The sequence below is a fragment of the Sprattus sprattus genome, assembly GCF_963457725.1.
Source record: "Sprattus sprattus genome assembly, chromosome: 9".
NCBI classification, from domain to species: domain Eukaryota; kingdom Metazoa; phylum Chordata; class Actinopteri; order Clupeiformes; family Clupeidae; genus Sprattus; species Sprattus sprattus.
Genome location: NC_137928.1, coordinates 28859152 through 28873885, shown reverse-complemented (window position 1 = coordinate 28873885; position 14734 = coordinate 28859152). Strand labels below are relative to the sequence as shown.

Sequence of the window (14734 nt, the reverse complement as noted above, 5' to 3'; positions counted from 1 at the left end):
CAATTCTACAATTGAATCTAGATCATTCTTATCAATTGCTTTGTTTGCTGTTGTGTTTTGTTTACTTCCTTGCGCAAAGTGAAAACGACAATAGTAAACATTTTCATTTCATATTCAAAGTGTTCATTTCAGTTTAGTCCATTAAAATGTTTCTCACTTCTGTAGCAATGGCAGGAGAATGGATAGCAAGACGAGAACAATGCAAGCAGTATTGCAGTCCCTGTCAGACTGAGAACTTCCTCCTAACCATATCTGCCTCCCGGCATTTCCTGAGATAGACCCCACTGGACTGTCTTAGCCTACAGAATGAAACATACCATGTCTTTGAGGCTTAGCTCTTTGTTAGCATTCATGAAAGTAGGATGTTTTTGAAAAGGTAGTATAAATGAAGTACATTAATCAATTAACATTGTAATGTGAAAAAGGATTGAATGCACTCTGGGTGCCAGAAATTGGTATTCTTGACAATCAACTTACTTAATGCTACCACCTACAGGACACATTACTAACTTCATTTTTAGATGTATAAACAAATAAGGAAATTCATTGTTGTATAGTGGTTGCAACATGAGGTTCCTTTAACTGTTTTCTTCGGGCACCATAAGAACATTTACTCTAGCCAAGGAAGATGTCAGTTTTACCTTAAAATGGTGGTTTTTAAAAGCTCTGACTTGAGAGTATGCTTTTATTTATTTATTTCAATCCAATTCAATTAAATTCAATTATATATAGTATATGTAGAAATGTAAACGATATTTTAAAAAACATGCCTGCTTTGCAGTGACTGCTGTTGCCTCTCGTCTAGGCTACACTATAAAATACAGACACACAATTCGAATTTTGTATTCCTTAAGGAAATATTCACAGCCTTGTCTTACCACAGAAAATAAAATGTACTTGATCAGGACCTGTAGCTAGAAACGTCAGTAAAGGTAACCTACCTCTTGCGGGTCCATTTATTTAACTTTGGCGCTGGTATATTTCAGTATTAACTAATGTAGGTTACCATTAATACTGAAACAAATATGACTATCTAACATTTATCCTATAGGCCTACCGTGTAAATTATAGTAGCCTAAGTAAGAATCGGTGGAACAGTAAAATGATGTTTCACCGATTCTTACTTACTATAGTTTTGATCGAATATGTTTCTGTTTTTGTTTGTTTGTTTTGTTAGGAAGGCAGATCAATCCGTTTAATCGATTAGTTGCAGGGCGTGTTCCAAGACAGCAGGTGGCACTCACACAATTGCCTAAGCCGAAATCAAGCAAGCGAAGAAAAAAAACGCGCATGAAAATTACGTCACTTAAAGTTTGTGCAGAGAATTTGGGGCACACGTGGGGAGATGGCTCCGAGTGAAGATCAACAGCAGGCACATCGGCCTGGGGTTTTTAAACAGAAAAATAAAGGTCACAAGCATGGCAAGCATCGGACGAAGGGTGAAATTGGACGGGAGAACAAGGGTGATTTTTTTTTAAGGTTATCAAGGAGGAATGTGATATTACATCTCAAACTTTAAACGTTAGCGTTAGCTAGTAGCCTACTAGCTGGCATATTTATAGTTGTAATCACCACGTGTGTAATATCATCATATGCCCCAAACCAATGTGTGACATGGTAATAAAGATCATGCTCGAGTCCGGTGGTTAAGCGAGGAGTGGTCGAGGTTAAGAAATGTAACGTTAACAGTTCTGTAAATTGGGTTTCTTGACAGGCCGTGTTGCAGTCATGGCACTCACGAAGAAGCAGAGGAGAGAATTTAAAAAATTGGACCGAAGACACAAAGCTACCCAGCTACGTCGGAATAAGAAGGAAATGGTAACGAATATGCAAATGTTACACAATACAATACAATATGTGTTACACGCGATAGCATCATTGATGAGCGAGTTGTGCTATTGTTTTGAAAAGGTGCTGAACGAGAAACGGCGATTGGGCAGCAAAGATGGACCCCCACATTTAGTAACAGTCGTGGCACTCCATGCCGATGTTGACACTGGAGCTGTGACACGGCTGCTCCGAGCAGAGGGAGCCGGGGGCCTGGTGCGGGAGGACCAGGGAGTGAGCGGGGCAAAGGACAGTTTTGGAATGGTCCTCCCCCGATTCAAACAGAGGTTCATCTTCCACCGCCCAGACCCATGTGAGCATTAACGACTTTTGCTCACTTTTGATGGCAGTGGGTTTGTTTTAGTGTGTGTGTTGACCTGTCTTTGTATTTGACTTTCTCCTGCTCTCACTCCACAGCTGACCTTCACTCCCTTCTTGATGTGGCAAAAATTGCAGACAGTCTAATTTTTGTGTTGGATCCTACAGTTGGCTGGGACAGTTACGGAGAGTACTGTCTGTCATGTTTGTTTGCGCAGGGATTGCCAACTCATGGTAAGCTCTTTGTAGACCCATCTTCACCTTAGTGAATGAACTATACAGTGACAACAGCTATGGTAATGTCAGTTCATCTTTTATGATAATAGGTATGTGTGAGAAGTTAAAACCTGTTACATCACATGTTTGTTAGAGATGTCACAACACAATCTCTGTCAGACAGTATTGTGAATTCAGTCAGCTCTTTCTATGTAAGAGTACTGCATTCATATCTTCACATTTCAGAAACTTTCAAAGGTCTGGGCACTAAAATAAAGGATTGTTGACCTTAGCATCCTGCAGATTTTGTTGTTAAAAGGGCTCCTCTCTGTTCTCCCCTAGCTCTGGTGTGTCAGGGTGTGTCTGCCTTGGCTGTGAAGAAGCGTTCTGACTGCCGGAGGTCGCTGTCCAAGCTGGTGGAGTCCCGCTTCCCTGACGCACGTCTCTTCCCGCTGGACTCAGACCAGGATGCCACCGTACTGATGCGGCACCTGGGCGCTCAAAAGCAGCGGCGGCTGGGCTTTCGTTCCCGGCGGGCGAACCTGCTGGCACAGCGCGTGGCCTTCACGCCCAACCCCACCACAGAGGGGGCGCCCACGGGCCTGGGCACGCTGCAGGTGTCGGGTTACGTGCGCGGGAGGCCCATGCAGGTCAACAGGTTGGTGCACATTGTGGGCCATGGTGACTTCCAGCTGAGCCAGATTGATGCGCCTGAAGACCCGCTGCCCATCCAGGCCACAGCGCCACGCCCTGCTAAGCCCGGAAGAGAAGGAGAGGTAGAGATGATGGTGAGTCTGACTAAATGTTCTTTTTTGGAACCAACTTAGCATAACGTTAATTAACGATAGGTGAGAGAATGGATCTTATCAAACACCAAGAGAAGAAAATCAAAACAAACTGCATCTAAGGTATGCATGATGTTTTGTTATGAAATGCTGTAGGCTTTGTCGTTCTTTGTCAGTCGTGGGCTCCAAGGTCTCTGCTGGCTATGAGAGAGGGTGTATGATGCTGGCTATGAGAGAGGGTGTATGTGAAGCTGGCTATGAGAGAGGGTGTGTGTGAAGCTGGCTATGAGAGAGGGTGTATGTGAAGCTGGCTATGAGAGAGGGTGTATGTGAAGCTGGCTATGAGAGAGGGTGTATGTGAAGCTGGCTATGAGAGAGGGTGTATGTGAAGCTGGCTATGAGAGAGGGTGTGTGTGAAGCTGGCTATGAGAGAGGGTGTATGTGAAGCTGGCTATGAGAGAGGGTGTATGTGAAGCTGGCTATGAGAGAGGGTGTGTGTGAAGCTGGCTATGAGAGAGGGTGTATGTGAAGCTGGCTATGAGAGAGGGGGTGTATGAAGCTGGCTATGAGAGAGAGTGTGTGTGAAGCTGGCTATGAGAGAGGGTGTATGAAGCTGGCTATGAGAGAGGGTGTGTGTGAAGCTGGCTATGAGAGAGGGTGTGTGTGAAGCTGGCTATGAGAGAGGGTGTGTGTGAAGCTGGCTATGAGAGAGGGTGTGTGTGAAGCTGGCTATGAGAGAGGGTGTATGAAGCTGGCTATGAGAGAGGGTGTATGAAGCTGGCTATGAGAGAGGGTGTGTGTGAAGCTGGCTATGAGAGAGGGTGTGTGTGAAGCTGGCTATGAGAGAGGGTGTATGTGAAGCTGGCTATGAGAGAGGGTGTGTGTGAAGCTGGCTATGAGAGAGGGTGTGTGTGAAGCTGGCTATGAGAGAGGGTGTGTGTGAAGCTGGCTATGAGAGAGGGTGTATGTGAAGCTGGCTATGAGAGGGTGTGTGTGAAGCTGGCTATGAGAGAGGGTGTATGTGAAGCTGGCTATGAGAGAGGGTGTGTGTGAAGCTGGCTATGAGAAAGGGTGTGTATGAAGCTGGCTATGAGAGAGGGTGTGTGAAGCTGGCTATGAGAGAGGGTGTGTGTGAAGCTGGCTATGAGAGAGGGTGTGTGAAGCTGGCTATGAGAGAGGGTGTGTGAAGCTGGCTATGAGAGGGTGTGTGTGAAGCTGGCTATGAGAGGGTGTGTGAAGCTGGCTATGAGAGAGGGTGTGTGAAGCTGGCTATGAGAGGGTGTGTGAAGCTGGCTATGAGAGAGGGTGTGTGAAGCTGGCTATGAGAGGGTGTGTGAAGCTGGCTATGAGAGAGGGTGTGTGAAGCTGGCTATGAGAGAGGGTGTGTGTGAAGCTGGCTATGAGAGAGGGTGTATGAAGCTGGCTATGAGAGAGGGGGTGTATGAAGCTGGCTATGAGAGAGGGTGTGTGAAGCTGGCTATGAGAGGGCGTGTGAAGCTGGCTATGAGAGAGGGTGTATGAAGGTGGCTATGAGCTATAGAGGGTTTATGAACTGCGGGTCTTGTTCTTCTCCAGGACGGTGGTCATGGCGACGGGGCTGCGGTGCGTGTGCTGATGAAGGCCCAGCCGGCCAAGAGGGAGAGCCTGCAGGCTGAGGCGGAGGTGGACCCCATGGATGGAGAACAGACCTGGCCCACTGAGGAGGAGCTGCAGGAGGCAGAGGGTAAGGGACACACTCCTGCTCACAGTGTGTGTGTGTGTGTGTGTGGAGGAGCTGCTGCAGGAGGCAGAGGGTAAGGGACACACTCCTGCTCACAGTGTGTGTGTGTGTGTGTGTGTGTGTGTGTGGAGGAGCTGCTGCAGGAGGCAGAGGGTAAGGGACAGACTCTCACTGCACACTGTGTGTGTGTGTGTGGTGGACATGACTTGTTGCATTTTTACCAGAATGTCACTAAGTAAATGTAGCTTTGTCCCTTTTTAAACTAAGCTTTTAACCTAACTTAAAGTGAATCCTAGATAAGATCATGCAATTTGTCTTATTCCCCTCGCGACCATTTTGAAAACAAAAACGAGGCTTGGCTTGGTAAACCCGACCAGGGCCCTGTTTGGCGTACAATTGAAGCTAAGATAATTAATTTAGCTCGCAACTGGAGATTAACTAGCTCGCTAATTGAGAACAGGCCAAGCCCGTCTGGCGACGGGCGCTAATTTATTTTAACCTCTCGTTAATTTATCCCAGGCTAAAATCATCAGCTAAATTGCACGTGCACGTCCCTCTTCAAAAGGCAGGAGAGGTCGATCGCCAAAACCATGATATTTATAACGGCACCATAGTCTAAACTCAAAGAAAAAGGCTAATTTTTTTCTCCGCTAAGGCAGGATATGACCATGAACGCGTTATGAAGAATTCAAGACCATAATCATGTCAAAATTCAACACTGCTGCGACTACGACAACATTAAAGAAACTTTCTATAGGCTGTCTAACAACTGATATCTTTTCTCGTGTCGAACATGTGACTTTGGTGCAGCGGGTAGAGCGTATGACTTGCATGCAGCAGATCTCCGGTTCGACTCCCCTCACCGTCGTAAGAATTGTAGTTTTACATCGCTTTGAATAAAACCGTCTGCTAAATGACTAAATGTGAGAAATTCAATAAATTGAAGCAATGCAAATAAATTGTGTTTATTTCTCTCTTCTTATCATGCATCCACCTTACCATCCACCTCCACCATCCACCATTCACTACTGCACAAAAACTAGACACGTTTACAAAACTAAACGTTTGCAATGATGTCATATAATTATTAGTGCTTTGTTCTCCGCATCGCCGACATTACAAAAATGAAGGCACTCGCAAGAAAGTGTCTTCGGTGGTTGGATGCAATAAATGACTCGAGAAGGTCTTTTAAATTAATTATTCCTTGTCGGGTGGATCAGTAGCGCTCATACAAGAACTCATCATGATGGAGAAATGGATCTTCTTGGCGATCGCAAAGAACTCTTCCTACGCTAATCAAACTATAATATGACTCCTTGTCAATGGGATCCCTCCTTTTGGCGTGGGTGTGGCAAGTTTAGCCAGCTAAACTTTGGTTAGCCTGCACTGGAGCAGGTTAGTGCTAAGCGATTAATTACCATGGTTATTGAGCAAAAGTTGGTACGCCGAACTGGCTAAAGCGGTGTTGTCTTTTTTTAGCCTAGAATTTAGCTCGCTAAACCGCTTAGCGAGCGTCGCCGAACAGTACCCAGATGCCATTCTCTACTATAGGAAGAGTAATGATGGATAGAGAATGGACCACAATTCTTCTGTCCTTTCCCCCTATAACCGCGGTATTAATAGATTATTTTTTGCAACTCACCGTCAGCATCATGTTTATTTACTTGACTATTATGAAATGCACCAAACATGGAATGTGAGTGCCAAAATACTGTTGAAGCTCAGAACGTGAGCAACCTTTGAACAGCCTCTGAACGTAAGGAACTCTAATACTTTAAAGTAACAGTATTTAGCAATTGTTCTTAAGGGTATGGGTAAGGATTGGCAATCTAACCTTAAAATAACATCTTAATGCGCTACAATGACGTTTAATATGGAGAATGGGCTCTGTGCTATTGCCAAATCAGGGTCCGTAGGCATAATACTGCGTTATGTATGTTTGCCTTAAGACTTCTGGTTACTACTGTCTGTTGAAGTAGCTTATTTGCTGTTTTGTGTTACAGGTGCTTGATGTTTGACTGTTAGGAAAGTCTTTGACTCAGTAGTTTGTCATAGTGTCAAAGTAAGCGAATTTCAACTGGCTTCGCTGGGCTAGTTTAATACGCTAATATCTCGTTAGCGATGTAGCAATTCCTCCCATCTGTTGCATCTAACTTAGCTGCAATGACCATGTAGGGGATCTCATTCTTTCTCATGGAAGGAAATGCCCTCGCTCTCACACTTGCCCTGTCAATCTCTCTCTTTCTGACTGCAAAAGCATTGTTATTCACAAGATCATCCCGGTTAGAGAAATGTCAACAGGCTTAGCCGCGAACATCTTGTTAGGGATGTAGCAATTCCTCCCATCTGTTGCATCTAACTTAGCTACCTTGAACATGTAGGGGATCTCATTCTTTCTCAAGGAAGGAAATGCCCTCGCTCTCACACTTGCCCTGTCACTCTCTCTCTCTCTTTCTGACGGCAAAAGCATTGTTATTCACAAGATCATCCCTGTTAGAAAAATGTCAACAGGCTTAGCCGCGAACATCTCGTTAGCGATGTAGCAATTCCTCCCATCTGTTGCATCTAACTTAGCTACCTTGACCATGTAGGGGATCTCATTCTTTCTCATGGAGGGAAATGCCCTCTCTCTCTCTTTCTGACTGCAAAAGCATTGTTATTTACAAGATCATCCCGGTTAGATAAAAAAGATGCCAAGAATCACCTGCCATTTTACATATTCTTGACTTATTCGTGCAAGCAATTCTGACAATATAACTTAGCTGCCATTTGCTAGCTAACCAAGTAAATAAACATGATGCTGACGGTGAGTTGCAAAAAATAATCTATTAATGCCACGGTTATAAGGGGCAAGGGCAGAAGATATGTGGTCCATTATAAAATAATCTTTTAATGCCGCGATAATACGGGGCAAGGGCAGAAGATAGGTGCTCCATTTTCAGTCCATCATTACTCTTCGTATCGTAGAGAATTACCTCAGGTTGGGTTACCCAGCCAAGCCTCGTTTTCGTTTCAAAATGGCGTTGCAGGGGAATAAGGCGAATGGTGTAGCTCACTTGTTCCTTCTCGTCTCCTCCCCCAGAGAAGCAGAAGAAACGGGTCATGAAGGTTCCTAAAGGGACCTCCGAATACCAGGCTGCTTGGATCCTCAACGACGAACAAGACAACGGAGACGAGGAGGAGGAAGATGAGAGCTGTGATGATGATGATGATGATGACGCAGTAGACATGATGGACGATGGAGATGAGATCGATTCCCAGGTCAGAATGACAAGAGCAGTAACTTTAAAATGAACCTAGAATGGTATTTCACAGGGGAATGGTTCAGGGTGGTATGGACCAGCTAATCAGATGTGGATTGCTTTTTAAAATGTTACGTATCTGATCAAATGGACATCATTGAGTGCTTCTTTAATTTCTCTGAGGTGTGATAAGCTATTGTTTTTGACGACCACGTTCTTAGTTCCACTGATTGTGTTCCAGTGATGGTAATCTCTGCATTCCTCCAGAGCAGCAGTGTTTGGGGTGTGAGAGGATGTAGCATGGAGGGTCTCCACACTGAGTCACAGCCCAGGAAGGCGCTGTTATGCAGGCAAATAGTAGCGTAATATCAGAAGGGCCAAAGCTGCGAGAACAACTGTGTCCCCACGCCTCAAGAAGAACAGTCCATGCCACATACCGACCCGGCTGGGTTTGTTTGTGTGGCTGTTACCATAGTGGCGGCTGTATTAAAAGGGAGAGCAGGGGGAGGGCTACAGGGAGAGGCCAGACAGGATGTTATGTGCTGGACTGGAGGTCAAGACATCAACCCCAGCGACGCAGCCCTAGGAGGGAGGGAGGGAGGGAGGGGGAGGAGGGGGAGGGGGAGAGGGAGAGGGAGAGGGAGAGGGAGAGGGAGAGAGAGACTGGTGAGATCAGTGCGTGGGCGATCGGCACATGGGCCCCGGTGGGACCAGTGCATACGTGCTGGTGGGTCTGTGGGCCGCGCGGCCCTCGGGCCCCTGTTTGTTTTTCCAGCATCTGCCTCCCGGGCCCCTGTGCCAGGCTGTTCCCCGCCGCAACAATAGTGTTTGGAGCCGGGGTCCCGGGAGAAGCCTCCCCGCCTTCCTGCTCTTTAGACACGGCTTCCCGTCCGGGAGGACGGGGGGCGGCCATTTATTTATATCAGGCCCCTCACTTTGAACGGAGAATGGGGGAAGCTCTTTATGTTATAGTAGCAGGGCCCCACTTCATTTATTTTCATTTAGTTTGCAAATTAGCATGTGTCTGATGTGTGTGTGTGTTTGATGTGTGTGTGTGTGTGTGTGTGTGTGTGTGTTTGATGTGTGTGACTGGAGGAGCACAAAAGAAAGGGAGCTGTGAACAATGGGGGCAGGGGTACAGGGGATGATGGTGTTGCTGTGGATTATTAGTATTATTGCACCTGCCATTGTTCTGCTGGGTTATGAGTCTGGTCTGGAGGGGGCGGGGGGGGGTGGGGGTTTCTTGCCCTCTGTGTCTGACCACAGCGATCACGCCTGGGTCAGGAACACCGCCGTCACCTTTAGCGCCACACTTCAAAGGGCCCCTTTAACTTTGAGGCACTCGCGTTTATTGGAGTTGTCATTTCCGGTAATTCCCCACAGCGTTTTATTTTTAGAGGGTATTTGTGTTTGTGTATGTCTGAGACCTAGCTTTCCCCTTGTGTTTCTCAGGATGCTGGCTCGGGCTGCGGCTCCGGAGATGAAGAGGAGGAGGAGGAGGAAGAAGAGCTTAACTCCACGGATCATGGCGGGGTCGACCAGCGCTACGACGAGACCATAGATCCGGCGGAGGAGGAGGATGGGCTGAAGCGGTACCGCGAGGCCCGGTCCCACGTGATGTTCCCTGACGAGATAGACACGCCCATAGACAAGGCTGCCAAGACCAGGTAAGGACCTCCAGAACCTCGACTCGGTCCAGGAGAGTTTTAAAAGCGACCCCAGCAGCTCTCCTCTGTCCCCAGCCGTCACAGGCCAGAGCCTTTATGAATTGGACATTTCCTCATGTGGCCCAGGGGAGGTGTGCTAACTGCTCCGCCTCACCAGGGGAGGAAAGCTGACCTGGCTGAGGAGCGACGAGATGGAGCCGTCTGTCAGGGCTCTCCACTGGCCCAGGGAGCCATCTGATCTGTGTCCATGTGTTTGTGGAATAAAGACAGCCAGCAGGCCTGAACCGTGCTTTATCTCTCCCTCCCTCTGTGTGTGTGTGTGTGTGTGTGTGTGTGTGTGTGTGACTGACTGACTCAGGTTTCAGCGTTACAGAGGGCTGAAGAGCTTTCGCACATCCCCGTGGGACCCCATGGAGAATCTGCCCCTCAACTACTCTCGCATCTTCCAGTTCCAGAGCTTTGAGCGTACGCGCCGCCGCGTGCTGGCCGAGAGCAACGAGGAGGAGGAGGGGGTCATGGTGTGTGTTTACTGATACCCTTTGTGTGTGTGTGTGTGTGTGTCTGAATGCACAGGTATTCTGTAGAAATGGGTGTATTTGTGTCTCAGTTTGCAGATCAGCTGTCTTCTGTGTATACATAGCATCTCCACTCTGCCTCCTCTACCCTACTTTGTTGGCCTGTTGGTGATTCCTATGTAGTGTATGTGTATTCAGTGTGCGTGTGTGTATATTCCCTAACTTTGTTTACTGTTTCTCCTTTCCCCCTCTCTGTGCGTGCATACGTGGGTGGTGTAGGTGGGTTGGTATGTGACCCTGCACGTACTGGACGTCCCTCCCTCTGTGCTGGAGAGTGTCCAACAGGGCCGCCCACTGGTGCTGGTCTCCCTGCTGCCACACGAACAGAAGGTATGGGCCAGGTGTCTCTGTCTCGCTCCTCTCTCAACTTCAGTTAGATCAGGCGAGATACAGAGGACACTTGGTGCATTCTATGTATTACTTAATGATGTTTCGTTTTTTGTATTATTTTGGTGAAAGAAAAATGTAAACAGAGGCATGACCATGTCTTGAGTAAAGAACAAGGTTGGACAGAATGCATGGCCATGTTGAGAGAGCTTGGAACGTTGTAGGCAGTATTTCATGTGACTGATCTCACTAGATGTCAGTGATTCACATGTTTCATAACGTATACCGGTCACATGTTTCATAACGTATATTAGTCCTGCTCTCGTATCTCTAGATGTCAGTGATGCACATGTTGGTGCGCCGTCACCCTAGCAACACAGAGCCCATCAAGTCCAAAGAGGAGCTGGTGTTCCAGTGTGGGTTCCGCCGGTTCCGAGCCTACCCAATCTTCTCCCAGCACACCTCTGGTACGACCATCAACCACAGGGTCTCACAGTAGAGAATGGACCTGTTTTTGTTGTGACCTCGTTTATTATAATTAGTTAAACACTTCAGTAAGCTTAGTTAAACGCTCAGCATGTGAGCCGATTTGAAGTTCATTCCGAAGAAATTTGAATTGCTATCTGTAGCATTTTGTTACAAGTGTATACATGAAATCACGTCGTTAGACATCAATATTTACAAACGTGTCCATACGGATAGGGAGGGAATGGGTTTTGTGTTCACATGATGCTGAGGGAGGGACTGCTGGAAACCGATGAGTTGAGACGAGTCTGACCTCTGGTGTGACCTCTGGTGTGTCTGTGTCTCCAGCTGACAAGCACAAGATGGAGCGCTTCCTGCGAGACGACGCCCCCACCGTGGTGTCTGTGTACGCCCCCATCACCTTCCCCACCGCGGGAGTGCTGCTTTTCAAACAGAGGGACAATGGTAAAGTCACACACACTATGGATATGGGTCACAAATGTGTCACAAATGTGTTTGAAGTTTGCATTTTTCCATATCGATCCATAAGTGTGTCTGTGTGTGTGTGTGTGAGGGTTTGAAAAAGAATAGCTTTATGTTTAAGAGATTAGTTTGTCTGACTGCTTCAACTGGTCATGCTTTTGCCCGCAGGGATGCAGGACCTGGTGGCCACGGGCAGTCTGCTGAGCTGTGACCCCCAGAGGGTGGTGCTGAAGAGGACGGTGGTGAGCGGACACCCCTTCAAGATCAACCGCCGCTCCGCCACTGTCAGATACATGTTCTTTAACAGGGGTGAGAACACACACCACAGCCACCGTCAGATACATGTTCTTTAACAGGGGTGAGAACACACACCACAGCCACCGTCAGATACATGTTCTTTAACAGGGGTGAGAACACACACCACAGCCTCCGTCAGATACATGTTCTTTAACAGGGGTGAGAACACACACCACAGCCACCGTCAGATACATGTTCTTTAACAGGGGTGAGAACACACACCACAGCCACCGTCAGATACATGTTCTTTAACAGGGGTGAGAACACACCACAGCCACCAACAGGACATGGAGAACACAAACTGTCTCACATTTGCTGTGTCTCTTACACATACTCACACGCAGTTTGGGTACTTGATACCTTTACACAGCCTTCTCACTCACTGTGCCATGTCACTCACTGTGTCTCTCTCTCTCTCTCTCTCTCTCTCTCTCTCTCTCCAGAGGACATTCTGTGGTTCAAGCCTGTGGAGCTGCGCACTAAGTGGGGCCGAAGAGGACACATCAAGGAGGCCTTAGGTGAGCACTAATCTCAGACCTCCACCCCAACCCATGAGATCAGTTCCTTATCCTCACTCATCTCCCCAGTAGATGTAGATCACAGCTGCCTGCACTCGCACCTCAAGGGGCCGTCCACATTATGTGTCTGCACAGAATGCTTTATGTCTAGATGACGGGATTATCAGGCAAAAGGCTTCAAGTGGATTACAGTGGACAGCGCTCTTTGTTGTGAACTTTTACTGAATTTGGGAACATTTGACTGCTTGCTAGATAAACCCTGTGTGTGTGTGTGTGTGTGTGTGTGTGTGTGTGTGTGTGTGTGTGTGTGTGTGTGTGTCTTGCAGGTACGCACGGACACATGAAGTGTGTGTTTGACAACCAGCTGAAGTCTCAGGATACGGTGCTGATGAACCTCTATAAGAGGGTGTACCCACGCTGGACCTACGACCCTTATGTGCCCCTCCCCCTGCCCTGGGTCAAACAGGAGCAGGAAGTGGACATGAGTGAGATCGACATGGAGTAGACCGGAGATACACCATCCCCATGACAAAACAGTGGACCGTCACTTTAAATATCACATGCATGTAGTAATAAACCAATCCGTAACCCCCCCAAAAAAATCCCTTTTCTGTTGTTTTACTTGATTACTTTCTTGAGTGAAAGTATGGAAAAACTGTAAAGTCGAGTCCCTATGGGAAATGTGATCCAGACCCAGCCACCAGATGGCAGGCATGTATTGGAGAGAAGAGAATGGGAGAAGGCCCTGCAGCCAGTACTGGATGAGAGGCACAGCAGAAACAGAATGGCTGATTATCTTTTAATGGGCTGAGCACAAACTTAACAGGCCTGAAAATCTCTGAAGGGCTGGTATTACAAAAGCATGCAGATACCATCTTAAATGTTTAACTAGACATGGATATGTTCTTGAGGAAGGAGTGCATGTGGAGTTGATTACTGTGATATCCACTGTTGTTCTACTCAAAACCTGGGGTGCAGTATTTTGTAACACATCAACTTCCCAAAGCTCTGTGTATTCTCAATTATCCATCCTGTTCATTTTTAACGAGCAAATATGTTTCTTGCCCTTCAGTTGCCACCAAACAACTGTTTAAGAGCTGCAAACAACTGTTAATAATCCTTGTAATTAATAGCCCTTATTTTCTGCTACCATCTGTTGAAAATAGAAGAACCCTTTTATTGCTATTTAAACTAGTTTAGCAGTTTGTATTAGAGTGGGGAAAATTGTGTAAATTCCTCCCCAAACCTCAAGCGAAAATGCTTCAGGCTTCACATGCAGCATGTGTTGGGTGAAGAAACCGCATCTAAACAAGCGCGAGTAAATAGTTGTCTGAGTGTGTTTTAGTTCATACTTTCTGCTCGGGTCCAAACCTCACGGTGGGAGACAATCCGCCACAGCTATGTCAAACCAAGGGGGGAGTGGGCTCCGGCCGTCCACTATCAGCGTTTATGAGCTCACAGGAGACACAGAGGGGGAAGTGTCCCGGCTGACTTATTGTCCTATGCACACACACACACACACACTTACACTCACTGATGTCTGTAGCCGTGTGCTACTCCCTAAAGCTTGGTTTATGCTCAGAGGCGTAAGTGCAAGCGCAAGAGGCCGCGCAAGCCCCTTGCGCGACTTTTCACGTCTTGCTTGCCTCGGCCCCTTTTTCTAGACTTGCGCCATTTTACGCAAGCCTATTGTTCTGGCGGTGAATTGCTTGGCAACACCCCCAACGCGTAAGCACCTAGCAATTCATGCTCAACGCAGAACCAAGCAAGGGCCTTAACACCCAAAACGTATAACTCTCCTTGGTTGAAACCGTGGGGTGGGGAGCAGTGCTGTGCGCCTGCACTTCTCACTGGCTGGGTCTGCTGCTCTCTCTCCCCTCCACCTCGCCCTCTCCCCGGTGGTCCGGTCCGACCCGAAGCCCCCTTTTCACCACCATTCAGGCTCACACGCAGAGAGCACGACCTTGCTGTTGTTTTCTTTCCAGATCCCAAAAGCTTTAGAGTTATTTTCCCTCTCTCCTCTTTATCTCTCTCTCTCTCTCGCTCTCCTTCCCTCCCCCATTCCAACCCACACTCTTTTTTTCAGCTCTTCTGAGAAACAAATGATTTATGAATTGTAATATTTATCATAAAACAGGGCCCTAGCATGCTTGCAGCTACATGATTCATCCCTGGGCTGTGTTGGGACCGAACCACAGACGCATGCCAATATGTCTGGGAAAAGAGAAGGTGAAGATTCGAGCTGGGAGCGCAGAACACGATCCAAGAAAACGGGATCAAAAGTTCAATACGTT

The 14734-nt window shown here is 47.3% G+C and overlaps 1 protein-coding gene across 1 annotated transcript; it reads left to right on the top strand.

Moving 5' to 3' along the window:
* The first annotated feature begins 1326 nt into the window (after positions 1 to 1326).
* tsr1 (TSR1 ribosome maturation factor) lies at positions 1327 to 13042 on the top strand. Its single transcript, XM_080844687.1, has 15 exons — positions 1327 to 1463; positions 1715 to 1818; positions 1912 to 2140; positions 2245 to 2379; positions 2704 to 3149; positions 4722 to 4869; positions 7949 to 8127; positions 9561 to 9775; positions 10134 to 10293; positions 10570 to 10680; positions 11012 to 11144; positions 11491 to 11607; positions 11794 to 11934; positions 12366 to 12440; positions 12767 to 13042. The coding sequence occupies exons 1-15, from the start codon at positions 1346 to 1348 to the stop codon at positions 12943 to 12945; spliced, it is 2490 nt and encodes an 829-aa protein (XP_080700813.1). The 5' UTR covers positions 1327 to 1345; the 3' UTR covers positions 12946 to 13042.
* Positions 13043 to 14734: the final 1692 nt, after the last annotated feature.

What these genes read in the sequence shown, in the direction of transcription:
- tsr1 (XM_080844687.1), top strand. Translation starts at nt 1,346, where the DNA reads ATGGCTCCGAGTGAAGATCAACAGCAGGCACATCGGCCTGGGGTTTTT. An exon ending in GTCGGAATAAGAAGGAAATG is followed by an intron (nt 1,819 to 1,911) that starts GTAACGAATATG and finishes TGTTTTGAAAAG; the next exon opens with GTGCTGAACGAGAAACGGCG. An exon ending in GGAGCTGCAGGAGGCAGAGG is followed by an intron (nt 4,870 to 7,948) that starts GTAAGGGACACA and finishes CTCCTCCCCCAG; the next exon opens with AGAAGCAGAAGAAACGGGTC.